Source organism: Ranitomeya variabilis, chromosome 6 (genome assembly GCF_051348905.1).
Source record: "Ranitomeya variabilis isolate aRanVar5 chromosome 6, aRanVar5.hap1, whole genome shotgun sequence".
Classification (NCBI taxonomy): domain Eukaryota; kingdom Metazoa; phylum Chordata; class Amphibia; order Anura; family Dendrobatidae; genus Ranitomeya; species Ranitomeya variabilis.
Window position 1 is genome coordinate 482,414,801 of NC_135237.1, and position 14,230 is coordinate 482,429,030.

General features: G+C 40.3%; 1 protein-coding gene across 3 annotated transcripts in view; it reads left to right on the top strand.

Annotated features, from left to right (window-relative positions):
* The window catches only part of HNF4G (hepatocyte nuclear factor 4 gamma), a 168,151-nt gene that overhangs the window by 133,563 nt on the left and 20,358 nt on the right, over positions 1–14,230 (top strand). For all 3 annotated transcript variants that reach the window (XM_077270676.1, XM_077270674.1, XM_077270675.1), the window contains exons 6-9: positions 2,296–2,383; positions 2,489–2,641; positions 5,094–5,330; positions 9,556–9,678. In XM_077270676.1, the coding sequence (XP_077126791.1) occupies positions 2,296–2,383; positions 2,489–2,641; positions 5,094–5,330; positions 9,556–9,678 (601 nt within the window). The remainder of the gene's footprint in view (positions 1–2,295; positions 2,384–2,488; positions 2,642–5,093; positions 5,331–9,555; positions 9,679–14,230) is intronic.

Consider the following 14,230-nt stretch of genomic DNA (forward strand, 5'->3'; position numbering starts at 1 on the left):
GGGTCAGTCTATAGCTTCAATGCCTTCATCTTGCAGGAACAGCTAACACACTCCAGTCACATGAGGTCTGGCATTATCCTGCATTAAAAGGAACCCAGGGCCAACCGCATCAGCATATGGTCTCACAAGGGGTCTGAGGATCTCATCTCAGTACTTAATGCCAGTCAGGCTACCTCTGGTGAGCACATGGAGGGCTGTGCCACCCTCCAAAGAAATGCCACCTCACACCATTACTGACCCACTGCCAAACCGGTCATGCTGCAGGATGTTTCAGTCAGCAGATCGCTCTCCACGGCGTCTCCAGACTCTGTCATGTCGGTCACATGTGCTCAGTGTGAACCTGCTTTCATTTGTGAAGAGCACAGGGCACCAGTGGCGAATTTGCCAATCCTGGTGTTCTGTGACAAATGGCAAGCATCCTGCACGGTGTTGGGCTGTGAGCACATCCCCCATCTGTGTATGTTGGGCACTCAAACCATCCTCATGGAGTCAGTTTCTAACCATTTGTGCAGACACATGCACATTTGTGGCCTGCTGGAGGTCATTTTGCAGGGCTCTACCAGTGTTCCTCCTGTACCTCCTTGCACAAAGGCTGAGATAGCGGTCCTGCTGCTGGGTTGTTGCCTTCCCTCGGACCCCTCTATGTCTTCTGGTGTACTGGCCTGTCTCCGGGTAGCGCCTCCAGCCTCTGGACAGTACGCTGACAGACACAGCAAACCTTCTTACCACAGCTCGCATTGATGTGCCATCCTGGATGAGCTGCACTACCTGAGCCCCTTGTGTGGGTTGTAGAGTCCGTTTCATGCTACCATGAGTGTGAAAGCACAACCAACATTCAAAATGACCAAAACATCAGCCAGAAAGCATTGGTACTGAGATGTGGTCTGTGGTCCCCACCTGCAGGACCACTCCTTTATTGAGTGTGCCTTGATAATTGCCAATAATTTCCATCTGTTGTCTATTCCATTTGCACAACAGCATGTGAAATTGATTGTCAAACAGTGTTGCTTCCTAAGTGGACAGTTTGATTTCACAGAGGTTTGATTTGCTTGGAGTTATATTCTGTTGTTTAAGTGTTCCCTTTATTTTTTGAGCAGTGTGTGTATATATATATATATATATATATATATATATATATATATATATATATATATATATATATATATACACTCACCGGCCACTTTATTACTTTATTAGGTACACCATGCTAGTAACGGGTTGGACCCCTTTTGCCTTCAGAACTGCCTCAATTCTTTGTGGCATAGATTCAACAAGGTGCTGGAAGCATTCCTCAGAGATTTTGGTCCATATTGACATGATGGCATCACACAGTTGCCGCAGATTTGTCGGCTGCACATCCCAAAGATGCTCCATACAAGGCAGGATGGATCCATGCTTTCATGTTGTTTACGCCAAATTCTGACCCTACCATCCGAATGTCGCAGCAGAAATCGAGACTCATCAGACCAAGCAACGTTTTTCCAATCTTCTACTGTCCAATTTCGATAAGTTTGTACAAATTGTAGCCTCAGTTTCCTGTTCTTAGCTGAAAGGAGTGGTACCCGGTGTGGTCTTCTGCTGCTGTAGCCCATCTGCCTCAAAGTTCGACGCACTGTGCGTTCAGAGATGCTCTTAGGCCTACCTTGGTTGTAACGGGTGGCGATTTGAGTCACTGTTGCCTTTCTATCAGCTCGAACCAGTCTGCCCATTCTCCTCTGACCTCTGGCATCAACAAGGCATTTCCGCCCACAGAACTGCCGCTCACTGGATTTTTTTTCTTTTTCGGACCATTCTCTGTAAACCCTAGAGATGGTTGTGCGTGAAAATCCCAGTAGATCAGCAGTTTCTGAAATACTCAGACCAGCCCTTCTGGCACCAACAACCATGCCACGTTCAAAGGCACTCAAATCACCTTTCTTCCCCATACTGATGCTCGGTTTGAACTGCAGGAGATTGTCTTGACCATGTCTACATGCCTAAATGCACTGAGTTTCCGCCATGTGATTGGCTGATTAGAAATTAAGTGTTAACAAGAAGTTGGACAGGTGTACCTAATAAAGTGGCCAGTGAGTGTATATATATATACATACAGTTATACTCAAAAGTTTACATACCCTGGCAGAATTTTTGCTTTCCCGGCCTTTTTTCAGAGAATATGAATGGTGATGCACTTTCACAGGCCCCTGTTTGTGTGTATACAGATAGGTAGATAGACAGATAGATATGCATGTTAATGATGAAAACTGTAACCTACAGTCTTACATTCACAAATTAACTTTTTGTTTACTTTTAAAGGTTGCTTTATTAAGAGCACATGCTGGTGAACATCTTTTGCTTGGCATAACAAAACGCTCAATGGTTTTCAAAGATATCTTACTTTTAGGTAAATATTTGTATGCTTGCTTTCTTTGAGGTAAATGCTTTATTAATTTGTTAAAATTATTATGTATTATTCATAATGTTAAAGAAATGTTACATTCTGTTTAAGGAAACAACTATGTAATCCATCGAAATTGCACTGAAATGGAGATAAGCCGAGTGGCCAATAGAATTTTGGATGAACTTATTCAGCCATTCCAGGAAATTCAAATCGATGATAATGAATATGCCTGCTTAAAAGCAATTGTATTTTTTGATCCAGGTAAGTTATTGGAAATCATTGTGTACGTCAGAAAAATAAATATTATTTACAAAAACAATCTTTTGAACAAAATAAATGTAAACTTTAGGTTTCCTTCACACGTCTGTATATTATTATTATTTATTTATATAGCACAATTAATTCCATGGTGCTGTACATGAGAGTGATACCGGAAAAAACAGTACTGGTGTCATCAGTTTTTTGGGTCAGTATGCCATCAGTGTTTTTCCGGTATGGTTAAGAAAAATAAATGACAACGTTTCTCCTATACTTTTCAATGTTAAACACATACAGCACATGGATGGCACACAAATGCATCAATGTGCTGTATATGTTTTACATTGACCCGTAGACTTGTATTGCCCCTTGTCTTCCGTGCTGCCAGTAAAAAGTGGCCATTTTTCATTTTGGTTTACACAAATGCATGATCCATGTAAGAACGGGTACATGTGAGCAACATCATAGGTTATAATGGGTAACTGTGGCATCCAAGAAAAAAACTAATGTCATACATACTGCAAACATTAATATGTGACGAGGGTCGTAGACAAAAAATCTTGAACATGAATTCAATCAACTTTTCTACTGGGCAATAATTTTTGGAATGGTTTTGTTACTGAGTGTCATGCCGGCGTCTAGCATTACACTGTGATTAGTTGTCATGGAGAGTTGACAGAGGGAAAGGTAGTTGCAGTCATATGTAATCACATACAGACATACACAGTGAAATTGGCATAAAACATTTAACAGTCCTATTAGGTAGAGATGGTAGAATTTTTTGATATTTGAATTCCAGGTTCAATGATTTTTTTTTTTTTTTATTCACAGTAAATTGATTCGCTGTGAATCACAATACTGCAAAGCCTCCAATTGCCCTCAAAAGATGGTTGTAACATCCCTGAGGTCACCTTAGACTGTATCCAACTCTTTTCAAGCAATTCAAATTAAATCTGACAGCTGACACACAGTGCCCGATCTTTGAAGGAATGAGGTTTTTGCAGAAATTCAGCAAGGTGGCTGTTTCAAACATCTATCAGAACCAACCACATACCTTCTGTGGATGTAAGCTTGAGCACATCCTTCTGTCTCTTTAGGTAATCCCAGACAGATGTGAGGAAGTTTAGATTAGGACTTTGTGTGACTAATTTAATCACTTTCAGGACTAATAGTTCTTCTTTATTCTTAAGATAGTACTTTATGACACTGGCTTTGACTCTGTTAATGCATGATGGACCATTAGTCCTGACAACATCCCAAACTCCATTTAATGAAATGCAGCCCCAAACTTGCAGGAAGTATGCTTCTCAGTTGCTTGCAGACACTCAATAATGTTCTCTTGCCAATCAGTAAACAAACCGCCTTCTGTTACAGCCATATATTTAAATTTTGACTCCAAAGCAGCTGTTTAATTTTTAGACATCTACGTTCCTATCTTTTTGTGCATAGCTAATTCGCTTGGCTTTTCTTCCATGTCAAGGATATTGCTCTTTGGCCAAAATGTATCCATAAAGAGCCAGATTTCTCCAAATAGTAGATGGATGTAGTTGCATTTCACTACTTGCTGCCAGTTCTGACCTGATGGCACTGCTAAACATCTTCCTGTTTCAAAGAGGAGCACAATGTGTCTTTCATTTGCTGCACAAGTTTTTTTGGCTGACTACTTTGTCTATGGCCTTGATTGTTGCCGATTTCTTGGTGATTTCTGAAAAGAGCTTGAATGACACATCTTGAGACCCCAGTTAGCTTTAATTTCTTTGCATGATAGAAACCTTGCTGATGCAGTATAACTACCTTTTGCCTTGAAACTGTGCTCAGCCATTCCTTGCTGTATGACCTGCGACATCACACTGTCTTCTTAAACCTCCATTTTATAGAGGAGTTTGGCTGTGCCCCTCCTAAATGTAAGCCTCCTACATAGTTGTTCCTGCTTTGATTAATGACTCTATTTCAAACTACATTTGAAAATGATGATCATTGTCACCTGTTTGGTGCAACTGGTTATTGCTTCAGGTGACTATAATCTTCCAAAATCCTTGACGTTGCTCAAGTGTACCTAGAAAAACTTATTCTGTCTTGAAGAAAAAGAGCCGCCACACCAAATATTGATTTTATTTAGATTTCTCTTATGTTCATTCATTTTGCTTTTTGGGAATTGATAAACTATTTTCTATCTTTTAAAAATCATTCTTACCTCACATTTTTTTCACAAACTTTTTGCACTGTATTTGCATGATATATTTTTTAACAAAATTGAATGTTGATAATTAATGCCAACTTTCTTGTCTTTTGTCCATCAGCACCCAATTGAAATGAATCTCCTCAGATATGCACATCTGTGTGGCCTTTTTCTTCATCATGAGTGCATCACAGCCACGTCTCACAGCTTTTGCTTAGTTGTATTTTAGATTAAAACTGAATTTGAAGTTTATCCTATTATGTTTTTGATTTACAGATGCTAAAGGACTCAGCAACCCAATGAAGATTAAAAATATGCGCTACCAAGTACAGATTAGCTTAGAAGACTACATTAACGATAGACAATATGATTCTAGAGGACGATTTGGGGAGCTCCTGTTACTATTGCCTACTCTTCAAAGTATAACCTGGCAAATGATTGAACAAATTCAATTTGTAAAATTATTTGGAATGGTTAAGATTGACAGTCTTCTCCAGGAGATGTTATTAGGAGGTGAATGCTTTTGATAGTTTTTTATTATTTATTTTTAAGCAATTAGGTTTTAAGGTCAGTGGTTTATATAGTGTTAGGATGCATTGTTTATATACATAATTGGGAATTTACATATCTGAATGCATTGAAGGTGATGTACATGTTTTCTTTCACTATCACTTATGGAAATCTGTCTGCTGTTTTTTTGTAAATCTGACAGCAGCATGAGGTTGGGGCATAGCACTGATTCTAGCAATTAGAGATGAGCGAACCCAAATAGTAAAGTTCAGCAGCCGTACCGGACACCTACTGTTAGGGCACGAACGCCAAACACGGACTTCACCAGGATGTCAGTGTTACTGTTCGGGTTTGGCTGCCAGAACACCGGGTGTTTGTCATGACAGCGCGGCAAACACCACTCCTGATCGGCAGTGAAATCATCACTGCCGGTCAGAGAGCCATGGTTCTCACACTGTCAAAAGACAGTTTGAACGCTCAGCTGTGACTGGAGGTATAAAGTTTACCTCCGGTCACTGGTGTCAGCTGATGGGACTACTGCTCCCATCAAGCAACGCCTGCTGCCACTAATAACAGTGAGAGCAGGAGCGGCTGTTGGGAGTATTCATCAGCCTCTCCTGTGCTATAAATAAATAATTTTAAAAAAGTCCTCGTTCCCCCGTATTTTTGATAACCAGCTAGGCAAAACTCACAGCTGGCAGCTGCAACCCTCAGCTGTCAGCAAGGCTGGTTATCAAGAATAGAGGGGTCCCATGTCGTATTTTTTAATTATTTAAATAAATAATTTAAAAAAATGGGTTTGGTTCCCCCCATTTTTGACAACCAGCCTTGCTAAAGCAGACAGCTGAAGGCTGGTATTCTCAGGCTGGTAAGGGGCTATAAATCTTTCATCCCCAGCCCAAAAATAGCACCTCACAGCTGCCCAGAAAAGGCGCATCTATTAGATGCACCAATTCTGGTGCTTTTTCTGGCTTTTCCCACTTGTACTGTAGAGGTGGCAAGTGGTGTTTATATTTGTGGGGTTGATGTCACCTTTGTATTGTCCAGTGACATCAAGCCCACGGATTAGTAATGGAGAGGTGTCTATAAGACGCCTCTCCATTGCTAATCCTATAGTTATATGGTAAATATAGATACAGCAAAAAATAAAGTCTTTCATTTAAAATAAAACAAAACACAATTTTATTTTTTTTATTTTGAAATAACAAACAAAGTTATACTCACCTAACGCCTAATTACCTAACGCCTCATATTCTGTAATAAAACAAAAATAAAAACAACAATATCCCTCACCTATTTATCATTCTTTACCTTGCCATAATCCATATCTGGGGATAAACAGTTTTCAACCTGGATAGTGCCAAGGTGCGACTGTCCAGGCTGAGAACCACTAAGCAATGAGCTGCTGTTAGCGCAGCATCAGTGATCGGCGGTGACATCATCGAGGTTACCTCTGATCATTGAGGCTGCATTCTCAGCTGGGCTGAACTGCGGTAACCTCGGTGAGATCCCCGCTAACACCGTGAGACAAACCACAGACCCGTAAGTGACACATCACTGGAATCAGGCTGTCAGCCCTTACATACTGCTGCTCTCAGATTATATAGAAAATCCTGCTGGCAGATTCTTTTAAACAATGATTATGTGCTTTCATGGGGGGAAAGGAGGCTGTTATGCAAATATTTTTTATTTTGGAAGGTCTTGCTATTTGCTAATCTTTTATTGCTAATAGTGAACTATTACTAAACATGAAAAGTAGCTGAAGTGGAAAAATACAACAATTCAGTTACAGAAAAACTATTAGCATAAATTTATATGTGAAAATCATTATTATCTATTAGAAATTAGAAACCTATCCAAATTATCACAAATTGTCATCTATTGTGAATAACAGTATACAGAAGACCAAATAGTGTCTTCTGATTTATTCACACTACGGGGCTGGGATTCACAGGCAGGGCGGCCGCACAGGCGCAGTCAGCTAGACTGCATATGATGACAGAGGACGGGCATCGCTCACTGCGCCTGCACCAGGCAGGAAAAAAGAGCGCAGGCACCAAGAAGATTTGAGTGACGTCTGTGTGGCAGGGGGGAAAGGCCTGCCTCCTTGACTGAAGACAAGGTATTTCTGACAAATTATAAAACGGATTATTTCTCTAGTTACAGCACCCAGAACTAAAAGAGCCACCTTGTCAGAATGCAGCATTACTGCTGCACAAGGTGGCTCTTTTCGTTTGAAATGACTGGGGGGGTGACAGGTTCCCTTTAACGTACATTGTTCCAAAGGGGGTGATGTAGATATTTTAGTTTTTCAAATGTCGTACTTATTTTCCAAACTTCTCTTTATCACTTTTGACTAGAATATTGTTTTTGCTTTATGTATGCATACTTCACCTTAATGCATTATTTAACATCACAAAAACTTTAATGTGAAAGAATGAAGAATGGCCGGCGTTCATAGCAGGAGAGCAATTTAGCTCTGCAATGTGTATCACAAGCAATCAGAAGATCGCAGCTTCAAGTCTCTTAATGAGACTATTGAACCAATTAAAGAGTTAAAACAAAGTAAAAATAGTTGAAATCACCCCTAGTGCCCCATTCAAAATAAAACAATAATAAAAAATACACATATTTGGCATCGTTGCATTAAGAAACGCCTGATCTATGAAATATAACAAAAATTAATGCAATCTGTAAAGGGTGTAATGAGAAAAAAATCATAATGACGGAATTTGGGTTTTGTTTGGTTGCAACATTGCGATAAAATACAATAACAGGTGATCAAAACATCGTATCTACCCCAATATGGTATCATTAAAAATGTATGCTTGGCATGCAAACAATGAACCCTCACCCAGCCCCAGATCACGAAAAATGGAGACACTGCAGGTTTCGGAAAATGGCGCCTTTTTTTTTTTTTACGAACCTTGGATTTTTTGTTGATCACTTAAATGAAAAATAACCTATACATATTTGCTATCTGTGAACTCGTAATGACCTGGCAGGTCAATTTTAGCATTTAGTGAACATTTAGTGAACATGGTTAAAAAAAACAATTGTTGAATTGCACTCTTTTTGCACTTTGAATTTTTTTCCTGTTTTTCAGTAAGTTATATGGTAAAATCAATTATGTATTTTAAACGTACAACTCATCTATCAAAAAACAAGCCTTCACATGGCCATATTTACAGAAAAATGAAAAAGTTATGGCTCTGGGAACAATTGGAGAAAAAAATCGAAAACGCAAAAACAGAAAATCCTAAGGTTGTGAATGGGGTTAATACTCTTTGTAGATGACCATTAAAATAAACTGTCATGTCCATTTCAGTACATATCCAATAAGATACAGAATCCAGTGAAAATCTATTATATTTCACATCACCTGAAACAAATAAACTCTCATGTGAGGAGTCAGTGCTGGGGCTTAGACCTCAGTGGAGGTTCCTGCTTTACTGAACTCCATTAACTTATGTAAAATTGTAATCACTGTTAGATAAAACCAAGAAAAGTGTTGTCTCGTTGAATGTCTATGTGCTCTGAGGGAGATTAGTGATCTTTCTAGAGCTACCTATTGGATGTAGGTATTCTGTAAGCCAATGTCTGACCCTTTAGAAAGCTTTCCAATGTGACTACAGATATTACCCAAGCCAAACACCATCTGCAGACACCTGTTTCTGGGAATGTGCCCCTCATCAGTGCAGAGAAAGATTTGGCTGGCTGAATGGCCTACCTTTGGGAGACAGTTTTCTGAACTCTGGAAGAAAGCTAATGTGCATGTTCTTTTCAATGAAGTATTGTTAATAAGTCTCCATGCTCTTGGACTATATCCTCTTGGCCTGAACCCGTGTTATTGTCATGGCCTTGCTCAATTGAATTGTATAGAGTGAGCCATGCCCATTAGTTGGGTTCTGTCCAGGAGAATGCATATTGTATTCTTGACTGCCATTCCTGACACAGACACCGGTGAATTCTCACAGCGCACATCGCCAGTGTCTGCGCCAGGAATGGCAGACGAGTATGCAAAATACATACTCCTGGACAGAATCACAGTGCATGCACTGGGAGGATTCACAAAGCGTGACTGCAGACTTTTCATGTTTGATTGGACTAGCCCTTTAATGAGCGCTAATACCCAACAAAAATAAATGAAACATTATAGAAAATAATTTCAATAAAATTAAAATTAAAACAGAAAATACTTATTTTTCTTTTTTATGTTTTGTTATAGGTGCTTCAGCTGAGTCTAATCACATGCATCATCTTACACATCCACATATATCTCAAGACCCTTTACTGGGGCAAACCTTGCTTGTAAGTTCCATGTCTGCATCTCTACACACAGAACAGATCAGTAAGTATTTTAGTCAAATATATCCAATTTAAAGTTTAGTGTCCAGCAATAATACTATTAATGTATATCGTATGATGTATCAACATTAGTTTTCCAGTAATATTTGTGTCCCTTGTTACCTCTTCACCTGGCTCGACATATCAAGAGTAGAACGGTATGAGATTATCTGCCTTGAAAAAAATCTGATGGGACTTGGTGTCTGCTGCTGAATATGTGCTTTTACAGCTCTGGCAAAAATGAAGAGACCACCACATCAAAACCCTGTCATGGGCAGCCCAATCTCCAGACCTGAACCCCATTGAAAACCTTAGGAATGTAATCAAGAGGATGATGGATAGTCACAAGCCATCAAACAAAGAAGAGCTGCTTACATTTTTGCGCCAGAAGCAGTGTGAAAGACTGGTGGAATGCATGCCAAGACGCTTGAAAGCTGTGATTAAAAATCATGGTTATTCCACAAAATATTGATTTCTGAACTCTTCCTGAGTTAAAACATTAGAATTGTTCTTTCTAAATGATTTTGAATATGTTTTCTTTTCACTATTTGAGGTCTGAAAGCATTGGGTTTTTTTTGTTTTTTTTTGTTTTTTGTAATTTTGACCATTTCTCCTTTTGAGAAAAAAAATACAAAATGTATTGCTTGGAAATTCGGAGACATGTTGTCAGAAGTTTATAGAATAAATGAACAATTTACATTTAACTCAAAAATATACATATAAAGAGAAAAATCAGACAAACTGAACATTTTTCAGTGGTCTCTTAATTTTTGCCAGAGCTGTATATGGTGTTTCAATGTGTATGAAGTGAATTACACCCTTTAGATGATTTTGCTAGCATTTCACAATCATAGAAAATTGGAGTTCTTAATTAAATTTGAGGAAAGGTAATGTTAGACACATCTGTACCTACTGCAGGAGCAGATGCTACAACTGATACAGGGAATGGCAGAGCAAATCTTTTGTTGGATAAGCAGCTGACAGAGAATTTACATGGAAGGATGATTTGTAGATTAAGGCCGGTGTCATATTTGCGAGTGTGGTGCCAGAAATTCGCGCACGTCCCAGCACTGCCACCGGCACTCGGGACCAGAGCGTTCAGCAGCATAGAAATACATGCAGCTGCATGCTCCGGTCCAAGTGCCGGCGGCAGTGTCGGTATTGATGCAAGAGACTCGCGCAAGTTTCTCACATCATACTCGCAAGTGTGACCCCAGCCTAAAAAAATCTCACAAAACTTCCAATCTGCCATTGTTTCGGCAGACAAAGGAAATGTCTCCAACAGATTAAAGAAAAGCTAAAAGGATTTCCTTGAAGGGCTTTCAGCCACAGCTTGCTAGCCAATTTTTTTGATGATGGTCACAAAATGATGCAGTAAAATAGAGAAGTTTACGATCATCAGTACGTCCTGATTTTAGGTTTAGGTTAGAATATTTATATTTTATAACATTTAGAGACAAACTGTCAGCATGAGTTTGTAATGTAAAAAACATGTATGTAATGGAGGTATCATACAGATTAAATTGATACCTTTGGTGAAGAAATCTGCTTTGTTGCTTCTTTAAAAGGGAAGCTGTCAGCAGGATTGTGCAAAGTAACCTACAGAGAGTGTCAGGTTGGCGTCGTTATACTGATTAAAATGATACCTGGGTGATGAAATCCATCTTGAGGTTGTTGTTTAATCCTGATTTTCAATTTTGACTTAATGATATGCTCATGCTTTCGGGGCGGTCTGTGAAGGGGTGTTCATGTGATGCTCTGATTAGGTATTCACCTGTATGGCTTCTGACAGGTTACTGATCCTTCAGTGACCTGTCCCCTATTTTACATATGGAATATATATATATACTGTATACTGCTCAAAAAATAAAGGGAACACTAAAATCCCACATCCTAGATATCACTGAATGAAATATTCCAGTTATATATCTTTATTCATTACATAGTGGAATATGTTGAGAACAATAAAACCTAAAAATTATCATCGTAAATCACAACTAATATCCCACGGAGGTCTGTAGTTGGAATGATGCTCAAAATCAAAGTGGAAAATGAAGTTACAGGCTGATCCAACTTCAGTGGAAATGCCTCAAGACAAGGAAATGATGCTTAGTACTGTGTGTATCCTCCACGTGCCTACATGACCTCCCTACAATGCCTGGGCATGCTCTTGATGAGATGGTGGATGGTCTCCTGAGGGATCTCATCCCAGACCTGGACTAAAGCATCCGCCAACTACTGGACAGCTTGTGGTGCAACGTGACGTTGGTGGTCGGTGCAATACATGATGTCCCAGATGTGTTCAATTGGATTCAGGTCTGGGGAATGGGCCGGCCAGTCCATAGCTTCAATGCCTTCATCTTGCAGGAAATACTGACACACTCCAGCCACATGAAGTCATTGTCCTTCATTAGGAGGAACCCAGGGCCAACCAGCATATGGTCTCACAAGGGGTCTGAGGGTCTCATTTCAGTACGTAATGGCAGTCAGGCTACCTCTGGCGAGTGTTGTGAATTAGACTTTTTGGCTCCCTCTTGTGGTCACTAGTGATATGACTCTGGGATTGTCTTTCTTCAGTTTGGCACTCACCTGGGTCGTTAGTCCAGGGGTGTCGCTATATAAACTTCCTGGATCCTTAGTCCAGTGCCTGGCATCGTTGTAATCAGATCCTTCTGTTGCTCCTGTCTGCTGGTCCTGGTTCTTGCAAAATTAAGCTAAGTCTTGCTTCTTTGTTTTTTGGGTTATTTGCTTTGCTTCTATTTTTGTCCAGCTTGTACTAAATGTGAGTTCTGACCTTGCTGGAAGCTCTAGGGGGCTGGTGTTCTCCCCCCGGCCGTTAGTCGGTTCGGGGGTTCTTGAATATCCAGCGTGGATATTTTAATAGGGTTTTTGCTGACCATATAAGTCATCTTACTATATTCTGCTATTAGCTAGTGGGCCTCTCTTTGCTAAATACCTAGCTCATTCTTATGTTTGTCTTTTCCTCTTACCTCACCGTTATTATTTGTTGGGGGCTTGTATCCAACTTTTGGGGTCTTTTCTCTGGAGGCAAGAAAGGTCTTTCTTTTCCCTTCTAGGGTTAGTTAGTTCTCCGGCTGGCGCGAGACGTCTAGAACCAACGTAGGCACGTTCCCCGGCTACTGCTATTTGTGGTGCTAGGATTAGATATATGGTCAGCCCAGTTACCACTGCCCTATGAGCTGTTTTTTTGTGTTTGCAGACTTGGTATTTATTCCTGAGACCCTCTGCCATTGGGGTCATAACAGGCGAGCACATGGAGTGCTGTGCGGCCTTCCAAAGAAATGCCACTCCACACCATTACTGACCCACTGCCAAACCGGTCATGCTGAAGGATGTTGCAGGCAGCAGATTGCTCTCCACGGCATCTCCAGACTCTGTCACATCTGTAACATGTGCTCAGTGTGAACCTGCTTTCATCTGTGAAGAGTACAGGGCGCCAGTGGCGAATTTGCCAATCCTGGTGTTCTGTGGCAAATGCCAAGCATCCTGCACAGTGTTGGGCTGTGAGCACAACCCCAATCTGTGGACGTTGGGGACTCAGACCATCCTCATTGAGTCAGTTTCTATCCGTTTGTGCGGACACATGCACATTTGTGGCCTGCTGAAGGTCATTTTTCAGGGCTCTGCAGTGCTCTTCTTGTTCCTCCTTGCACAAAGGCTGAGTTAGCGGTCCTGCTGCTGGGTTGTTGCCCTCCTTCAGCCGCTTCCACATCTCCTGGGGTACTGGCCTTTCTCCTGGTTGCGCCTCCAGCCTCTGGACACTACACTGACAGAAACAGCAAACCATCTTGCCACAGCTCACATTGATGTGCCATCCTGGATGAGCTGCACTACCTGAGCCACTTGTGTGGGTTGTAAAGTCCGTCTCATGCTACCACGAGTGTGAAAGCACAACCAACATTTAAAAGTGACCAAAACATCAGCCAGAAAGCATTGGTACTGAGATGTGGTCTGTGGTCCCCACCTGCTGAACCACTCCTTTATTGAGTGTGTCTTGATAATTGCCAATAATTTCCATCTGTTGTCTTTTCCATTTGCACAACTGCATGTGAAATTGATTGTCAAAGAGTGTTGCTTCCTAAGTAGACAGTTTGCCTTCACAGAAGTTTGATTTACTTGGAGGTATATTCTGTTGTTTAAGTGTTACCTTTATATCTACACTTAGCAATAGAATAACACAATTCTGTAATTTTGGGGTTTTCTTTTCAAGGAGTTTTTTCTGTAAAAATGACCTGGAAACATGTTTCAAAACTATTAGCATGTATTGCCATTTTCTGAGATGCATAATGTTTTAATTCTTCATTCAGTGGAGCTTTATGAGGGCATGGAATTTTTGTTGGTTGGAGAGCTGATATTTTTATTAGTACCTTTTTGTGGTAGATACAGCAACAATTTTTTAATTGCATTTTTTGCAGTGTTGCAATTATAAAACTTAGTTGTTCTCTTTATGGCATTTACTGATCAAGTAGTTAATTTACTATTTGGAGAGATAAGACTTATTGTCACGGGGAGACAAGGAGGGTGAGAGCTAATAA